This window comes from Rhincodon typus, unplaced genomic scaffold (genome assembly GCF_021869965.1).
Source record: "Rhincodon typus isolate 14 unplaced genomic scaffold, sRhiTyp1.1 hic_rhity00003344, whole genome shotgun sequence".
In the NCBI taxonomy this organism is placed as follows: Eukaryota; Metazoa; Chordata; class Chondrichthyes; order Orectolobiformes; family Rhincodontidae; genus Rhincodon; species Rhincodon typus.
The window spans coordinates 9,386-18,293 of NW_025968982.1; the positions used below are offsets into that span (position 1 = coordinate 9,386).

General features: G+C 44.8%; 1 protein-coding gene across 1 annotated transcript in view; it reads left to right on the top strand.

Moving 5' to 3' along the window:
- LOC109922585 (T-cell surface glycoprotein CD3 epsilon chain-like) overlaps window positions 1–7,487 on the top strand; it is an 8,239-nt gene extending 752 nt beyond the window's left edge. Inside the window, exons 2-5 of the mRNA XM_020522628.2 lie at window positions 1,509–1,712; window positions 2,148–2,276; window positions 2,814–2,902; window positions 4,355–7,487. Coding sequence (XP_020378217.2) covers window positions 1,509–1,712; window positions 2,148–2,276; window positions 2,814–2,902; window positions 4,355–4,402 — 470 coding nt within the window. The 3' untranslated portion in view covers window positions 4,403–7,487. The remainder of the gene's footprint in view (window positions 1–1,508; window positions 1,713–2,147; window positions 2,277–2,813; window positions 2,903–4,354) is intronic.
- Window positions 7,488–8,908: the final 1,421 nt, after the last annotated feature.

Below are 8,908 nucleotides of genomic sequence, written 5' to 3' on the forward strand. Positions count from 1 at the left end.
AGCAGGCCAAGCAGCATCATAGGAGCAGAAAGGCTGACGTTTCTGGCCTAGACCCTTCATCAGAAATCCTATGATGCTGCTTGGCCCGCTGTGTTCATCCAGCCCTGCACCTTGTTGTCTCGGATTCTCCAGCATCTGCAGTTCCTACTATCTCCTATTTAAAATCTCAGCTATGACTGCCACTTTGGTCTGTAATGGGCTCTACTCTTTCCCTGGTAATTCTCTTGTCCTGAGTTTTCTTATAAAACATTGTGGATTTTCTTCAACATTACCCACCAGTATTTTTTTCATATGCCCTCTTCATCTCTAATTCCTTTCTTATTCATAAATAAACAAAATTAATTTACATTTTCTGAAAAATGTTTAATTTAACTTGTTGTTTTACTTTCAGGTTTAATATTTTTTACTTTGAGATTTTAATAATGAAGGTCCTGTTTTTTTTTCTGTTGAAATATGGAACGTCCAGCGACAGGCCATTTAGCCAAACTGCTCTACTTCTAACCTTGTTCATTCCCGAAATGTCGTGAATAAAAGTTGTTATTCATTTCTATGATCTGTACACAGTTTTAATTTTAAGCTGAGAGATTTACCGACATTATTGGAATTTTTCAGAAGATAGTTAAAACACAAAGTATGATTAGAAAAAAAATGACAAATGAACAGAACAAGTCACTTTGTGACATTATCATTTTATTGAGTTGTTTAAGGATTTTTTCTTATGCTTTATTCATTCACGGGATGAGGGCGTCGCTGGCCAGGCAGCATTTATTGCCGATAATTGCCCAGAGGGCAGGGAAGAGTCAACCACATTGCTGTAGGTCCGGAGTCACATGTAGGCCAGACCAGGTAAGGATGGCAGTTTCCTTCCCTAAAGGACATTAGTGAACCAGATGAGCTTTTCCCCCGATAATGGATTCATGGTCATCATTAGATTCTTAGATTCTTAATAGGTCCCCAGAACGTTATCTGGGTTTCCCCTGGATTAATAGTCCAGTGATATTATCACTAGGCCATCGCCTCCCCGCTGCTGATCTTCCTGGAGCTGCTCTGCACTGTGTTCTGTTGGTTTGATGATGGGCACTGTAAAAGTAAAATCCTTCATGCTAACCTCGGCCAATGCAGGAACTCAACACACGCTCATGGTATCCAGCCAACTGAGCTAACCAGCCCCAATGCCTTTAACACAGACACTGGCAGATACCCTGGCCCTAATCAAGAGGAAAATCCCCACAGCAGCTTTCACCCAAAATGGACAGCGACAAGAACAGAAATGAAACTGAAGCGATAGCTTTTAAGTAAGGAATATGCAAGTGTGAGTGGAATATAGGAATGTGACTGAAGCTGTTTCTGTATCTTACAGGGGTCACAGAACGTGTAAATGATGAGAAAATTTTACAACTTTTCATCCTGATTTCTGAAATTTAAAAAAATTCTGAAAGAATTTAACAACAGTCTAATGTTACAGGCTTGAACAAGATTTCTGATTGAGACTTTGCTTCTCCTCATAGAATACATGACACACAATGAGAACGAAGTGACTTTAAATTGCCCACTCAACGATCCTAAAATTTCCTGGAAAGACACGAATGACCAAAGAGTATCGACTGACGACGACCGAACCCTCAAGTTAGTTTTCCGCAACGGCATCGTAGAGTCCCACGTCTATTGTGAAAGTGATGAAGAAAAATACCATTTTTATATCAACATGAAAGGTAACTGCTGAAAATGTCTATGTTTATAAAAATAATTTGGAGGGAGTGTGAGAGGGGATTAAAAGTGATAGCAGCTTTCAACAGTCTTGTTGGGAAACAAAGTTTCAGGTCGAATCAGATTTGGACGCTGCTCATGTCCCTGATCCCCCGTCTGTCCCTGAATGAAATGTTCAGAGGTTCTCAGATCATATATCTCAGTGTAATGCAGACGTTGCTACAGTCCCCTCGTTCTGGTCTCTGCTGAGTGAAAGTACTTTTTTAGAAAGAGGCAGGAAGGAAATGGTACCTCAGCAAGAGAGGGAACACTGTGAGGACCGAGGGACAAGGTAGGCTAAATGCGAGTTTCAGTGTCAGTTCTGGAATATCTGATATTCTAGTGAAGTGTAAACAGCCTTGTGATGGAACTCTCTCTCTCTCTCCCTCTGCTTTTCCCAGTTTGTAAAGATTGTATTAACCTCGATCCAGGCACGGTGATTGGAATCATTTGTGGAGATATGTTATTTACCCTCTTGGTGGTCATGGGCGTTTATTGTTTTGCCAAGAAGCGAGGAGGAAACTCGAAAGGTGGGATTTTATTTTAATCTGTTGTCAATCAAGCTGCTGGTCGTGCTTTTCTGAACCAAGCTGCAAAATTTGCCAAAAGAGTTTGAAGCAGAGAATCTTTCACTGACACTGACTAGTGACCTACAGGAACAGCCCACGGTTCATCCAATGAGAGAAACCTGCCCCATAACCACAGCGCCCAGTCAACCAGGAACCAGCCATCAACAGGGTCACGGAATGCAACCTGTCCGCAAACTACACGGTATCATACTGTCCCTGTCCCTGGGAGTGTTTGGTGGGGGGACAATGTAGAGGGAGCTTTACTCTGTATCTAACCCCATGCTGCCCCTGATGGGGGGGACAGTGTAGGAGGTGGATGAGCACTCCTTCATGTTGGCCGTGACAGATGGTCAGGGCTATCATCCACACTGAGGGAGAGGCTCAGTCCCTGTATGATTGCCAGTGGGTTGTATCTCTGTGGTGAAGCTGTGACCCATGGGCATGGGTTCCATTTGCAGGCACCTCCCGTTTTCTGAATCACTTCTGTTCTGTTTACAGAATTCCGCCATCCGCAGTTTGAACCCATGGAGACTCCAGCAGGTCGAAGTGCCAATGTGACAGCTTCCCATCAACAATCTCATTACGCGGTAAAGACTTTGAATCATTCTCCACAGTTTGGACCATTATAGCAGGCATTATATCCGCTAAGTCTGCCCAGCATCGACCTCCTGATCTCCAACAAACCCTTCTCCCTCACTGTCCTCCAGCAATCCCCGTACAACAGTCTGCCACAAACCCTTTCTGTGGCCACACTTCCAACAAACATGGTCAGTCAGTTTTCACATTCCCACTTCACACCCACAGCTCAGTCTTTTGGAATAGTGTTGAAGATGTTGCTGTTCCCAGCCCGAATAGTGAATGTGGGAATTCTGGATCCACGATGCAGAGAAACTCAGGCAAACTTGATGGGCCGAAGGTCCTCTTCTGTACTTTATGATTCCATGAGATCTCCCCATTATTTTAGTGGGAATATTTATTGTTCCACCAACATACACACCGATTGGCTGGACTTTGGCTCTCAACACCAGCAAAAGCCACTGAAATTTATACAGCTCCTGGAACATAATAAAACATCCCAGAGGAGGTTCACAGGAATGACTCTTAACTAAAACCAAGTCAGGCGATGAGGTTCTTCATCAAAGTGGTTGGTTTTAAGAATGGTCACAGATGAGGTGGAGATTTTGAGAGGGACCGGAGGGAATTCCTCAGTTTAGGGGCTCAGTGGGTGGTGCTATTAGATCAGCAAGACAGAGGACTCCACAGGTCATGGATCTCAATGGCATTACTTAGAAATAGTGGAATTTGAAAACAAGGACTAGAATTTTAAAACCGCGGTTTTGCTGGTCTGGGTGTCAGAGACACAGAATCATAGTGTCAGAGAGTCATACAGCACAGAAACAGACCCTTCAGTTCAACTCTTTGCACCAACCAGCCATCCCAATCTGACCTAGTCCCATTGGCCCCTATCCCTTTAAACCCTTCCTATTCATGTACCCATCCAGATGCCTTTTAAACATTGTAATTGTACCAGCCTCCACCACTTTCTCTCGTGGATCGTTCCATACATGCACCACCCTCTGTGTGAAAAAGCTACCCCTCAGGTCCCTGTTAAATCTTTCCCCTCTCACCTTAAACCTACGCCCTCTAGTTTTCAGTGGGCAGCAGGACAATGTGCCTAATTGAGCAGTCATGGTGAATGGGGCTCGGTGCAGTTGCAGATGTAGAAAGACACTGAGCACCCACGGGTGTTCTGGGAAGAGGGAGTGCACCCAAAAGTGTCCCAGGGAGAATGGAGACCACACAGGGTGTGGGGTGCAATTGGAAGAGGGCAGCACTCAGGGAGGTTCTGGACTAAGGCAAGATTGGCTGTAACAAACATGTGATCCCCACAGGTTTTCCAACATATTTCCTACATTTGATCATCTCTTCAGAGCACCCCACATTCGTCCTCGCTCAGTTTCATCCTCTGTCATGCTTTACGTTCAATGTTATTTCTAAAACTGATTCCCTTTTCCTCTTGTGACATTTTTGTTTTTCAGCCAATCAAAAGTGGACAGCGAGATGTTTATGACAAATTGCAGCGATAAATCCGAGTGAGAAGGGAGTGAGAAATGGATTTCCTGGATCTCCTACAACTCCTGGATCTCCTAGACTTTCTGGACCTCCTGGACCTCTTGGATCTTCTGGATCTCCTAGACCTCCCAGATATCTCTCACTGTCCTCCCCACAAGTACCCAACAGTATAAACACAAATCTGTCTTAAACTCCTCGACTTTCCTGAAGGAAGTGCTTTGTACTTCATTGGGACTGTTTTCTTCCGACTAGTAGTAAGTCATTTGACCATGGGGTATCACTGATGCCGGTACATTTACAGTAAGAATGAGAGACATTGGTGAGAAACTCTTATGCTATTAGATATCTCAACAAAATTTCCTCTTACCCTTCTCTTCTCCAGGGAGAGCAATCCCAACTTCTCCACTGTCTACACATTCCCTGAAGTCCCTCACCCTGGAACCATCTTTGTAAATCTCCTTGATCCAGGTGTGGTGCCCACGATAGAGACTCCCAGCTGGACTCTAACCAGTGTTTAAACTAGTTTAAGTTAAAATGCCTTTGATTTTGTCCTTTATGTTTGTTTTTAAAGCCAACGCTCCATTTGCTTTCTTAAAAAAGTATCTGACACTGTCGCTGAATCAGTCTGATGGTGTTGTATCCTGTGAAGGTTCAGCTTTTACTCAATGTCCCAGTCCCACTGTGCTCACTGGGAGAACCATGTGATAGTGTTAATGCACATTCACAATCTTCCCCATTAGGCACAAACCTTCAATCAGACAATGTCCCCAAGTCAAACCTGGTCCACAGCAACCAACTAAGTATCTGAGATAGTATGAACTGCCGATGCTGGAGTCTGAGATAACACAGTGTGGAGCTGGAGGAACACAGCAGGCCAGGCAGCATCAGAGGAGCAGGAAAGCTGATGTTTCAGGTCGGGACCCATTTTCTGAAGAAGGGTCCCAACCCAAAACATCAGCTTTGCTGCTCTTCTGATGCTGCCCAACCAAATATCTGAATCAGTTTTAATAAAGAACTGAAGATGCTGGGAATCTGGAACAATGACCGGAATTGCTGGAAAATCTCAGCCAGTCTGCCAGGACCTGAAATATTAACTTTGTTGCTCTCTTCACAGATGCTGCCAGACCTGCTGAGTTTCTCCAACAATTTCTCTGTTGTTTCATCTTTCTCTGTTTCTCAGGCTGTGTTTGTTTGAAAGTGTTTTTGTGATGCTCAGTTGTCCAGTCTATCAGCCATGTCCTTTAGTTAACAATATTTAACAATTCGTTGAAGGAATAACTAATCAGCAGAGTTGTTTCTTTTGTTGATGGTGTGAGAAGGCGTCAGGTGACCCTGAACAACAGGAAGTCCGCTCACTTCCTGTCTGCTTGTGGCCACCAATCAGCAAATCCCAATTATTGACATCTTAAGAGTCATCATTTGCCGTGGGTTTAATGGGACCCATGTAGCTGGGAATTAGTTCAGAGGCTAGAGACACTAACAAGTACCTCAATTATTGACCAACTCAAAGCCTCCTGTCAGCAACAAGCCCTGGATCAGGAGGTGAGGGAACACTCAGCACTCACTTGAGAGGGACACATAATAAACCCAACACCTTCCAAATTGAAGCAATTCCATTTATCAGGGCCTCCATCATGTTGCTCCATACACACTCCCTTCACAGTACCAGTAGTGTGTACCGTCTACAAGATGCACTGCAGAAATTCAGCAAAGATCCTCAAATCCACAACCACTTCCACTTAGAAGTACAAGGGCAGCAGATACATGGGAAGGCTATGCCCTGCGAGTTCCCCTCCAAGCCTTTCACCATCCTGATCCCTAACTGCCTTTAGGCAAGTGGTGGTGAGCTGCCTTCTTGAACCAAGACTGTCCTTGGGGAGATAATCGATCCCCACCAACCACATAATCTTCCTGTGTGCACGGTATGACTCCAAACACCAAAGAGTTTTCTTGCTGATTCCAATTAATTCCAGTTTTGCTGGGGCTCCTTGATGCCATATTTGGTTCAAAGCAGACTTGTTGACAAGGGCTGTCACTCTGACCTCACTTCTGGAATTCAGGTTTTTGACCATGTGTGAACCAAGACTGTAATGAGGTTAGGAGCTGAGTGGCCCTGGCGGAACCCAGACTGGGTGTCGCTGAGCAGGTTATTATTGAGCAGGTGCTGCTTGATAGCACTGTTGGTGACAGCTTCCATCACTTTACTGATGATCGAGAGTAGACTGATGGGGCAGTAATTGGCTGGGTTGGATTTGTCCTGCTTTTTGTGTAAAGGACATACTTGGGCAATTTTCCACATTGTCGTGTAGATACCAGTGTTGTAACTGTACTGGAACAGCTTGGCTAGGGAAGCAGCAAGTTCTGGAGCACAAGTCTTCAGTACTATTGCTGGGATGTTGTCAGGGCCCATAGCCTTTGCAGTATCCAGTGTCTCCAACCGTTTCTTGCTGTCATGTGGAGTGAATCGAATCAGCTGAAAATTTGTACCTGTAATACTGGAGACCGCTGGAGGAGGCCGAGATGGATTAGCCACATAGTACTTCCGGTTGAAGATTGCTGTGAAATTGAGGATGGGGATATTTGTGGAACCTCCTCCTCCAGTGAGTTGTTTAATTGTCCACGTCCATTCACCATTGGATGTGGCGGGATTGCAGAGCTTAGATATAAATTCGTTGATTGTGCAATCATTTAGTTCTGTCTGTCACGTGCTGCTTATGCTGTTTGACATGCAAGTACAGGCAGTTCCACTATAATGTGTGTTCCGGCATTGCGAATTGGCTGTAATGCCATTGACGAATATGGGAATGATATTTCTAAAGTGCAAACTTGTGTTGGATATAACACGATTCCGTTGCTGTGCTGAGGAGTACGTGTAGATGTCACATGATTGTTTCACGGGCTTTGTTGTGAATATGTACAATGTTAGCGCTGAAAGAGTCTCTGCGCCAGTATCACATGATCATTTCATGGGCTTTGTCGTCAAGTGCTTTTTGTGAGAGTTTCAGTACAACCTCCTCCCCCATGGTTTCGAGGTAAAGTGTTAAATTTACTTTTATTTCATTATTAGATATGAATTAAACATTTATTCAAATTGTGTTATCCTTTCTGTTATGCTGTTGAGTGATTTTTTTTGAGCAATTTTGAGTGATTTTTTTTGGTAGTCTGCTCCTAACCCCACTTTTCCCTGTTATTTCTATAGGGCAATTTTCTATAATGCGATGTTGCACAGGAACGCAACTATCGTGTTATAGCAGAACTGAGTCCTGTTTGGTGGCTTCACCAGGTTGACAACTCCTCTTCAGGTATGCCTGGTGCTGCTCCTGGCATGCCCTCCTGCACTCTCCATTGAACCAGGGTTGATCCCCTGACTTGATGGTAATGGTTGAGTGGGGGATATGCCGGGCCATGAGGTTACAGATTGTGCTGGAGTACAATTCTGGTGCTGTTGATGGCCCATGGTGCCTCATGGATGCCCAGTCTTGAGCTGCAAGACCTGTGCCAAGTTTGTCCCATTTAGCACGGTGATAGTGCCACACAACACGATGGAGGTTATTCACAATGTGAAGGCGGGACTTCGTCTCCACAAGGACTGTGCGATGGTCACTCTTACCGATACTGTCATGGACAGATGCATCTGCAGCTGACAGATTAGTAAGGATGAGGGCAAGTATGTTTTTCCCTCTTGTTGGTTCCCTCACCACCTGCCGCAGATCCAGTGTAGCAGCTATGTCCTTTAGGACCCGACCAGCTCGATCAGTAATGCTGCTGCTGAGCCACTCTTGGCGGTGGACATTGAAATCCCCCACCCAGAGTACATTTTGTGCCCTTGTCATCGTCAGTGCTTCCTCTATGTGTTGTTCAACATTGAGTACTGATTCATCAGCTGAGGGAGGACGGTATGTGGTAATCAGCAGGAGGATTTCCTTTCCCATGTTTAACCCGAAACCATCAGACTTCATGGGGTCCGGAGTCAATGTTGAGGACTCCAGAGCAACTCCCTCCCAACTGCATACCACTCGACTGCTGGATCTGTCCAGGGCATATCCAGGGATGTCGATAGTGGTGTCTGGGTCATTGTCTTTTTTTTAATTTATTCATTCGCAGACGAGGGCGTTGCTGGCCAGGCAACATTTATTGCCCATCCCTAATTGCCCAGGGCAGTTAAGAGTCACTTGTAGACAAGACCAGGTAAGGATGGCAGTTTCCTTCCCTAAAGGACAGTAGTGAACCAGGTGGGTTTTTCCAACAATCGACAATGGTCAACATTAATGATTCTTAATTCCAGATATTTATTGAATTCAAATTCCACCATCTGCCATGGCGGGTTTCGATCCCGGGTCCCCAGAACATTATCTGGGTCTCTGGATTAACAGTCCAGCGATAATACCACGAGACCATCGTCTCCCAGTTGTCTGTAAGGTATGATTTTGTGAGTATGTCAGGGTATTGATTGTCTCAACTGTAAGATAGTTCTATTTGGATCAGAGATAGTAGGAACTGCAGATGCTGGAGAATCCGAG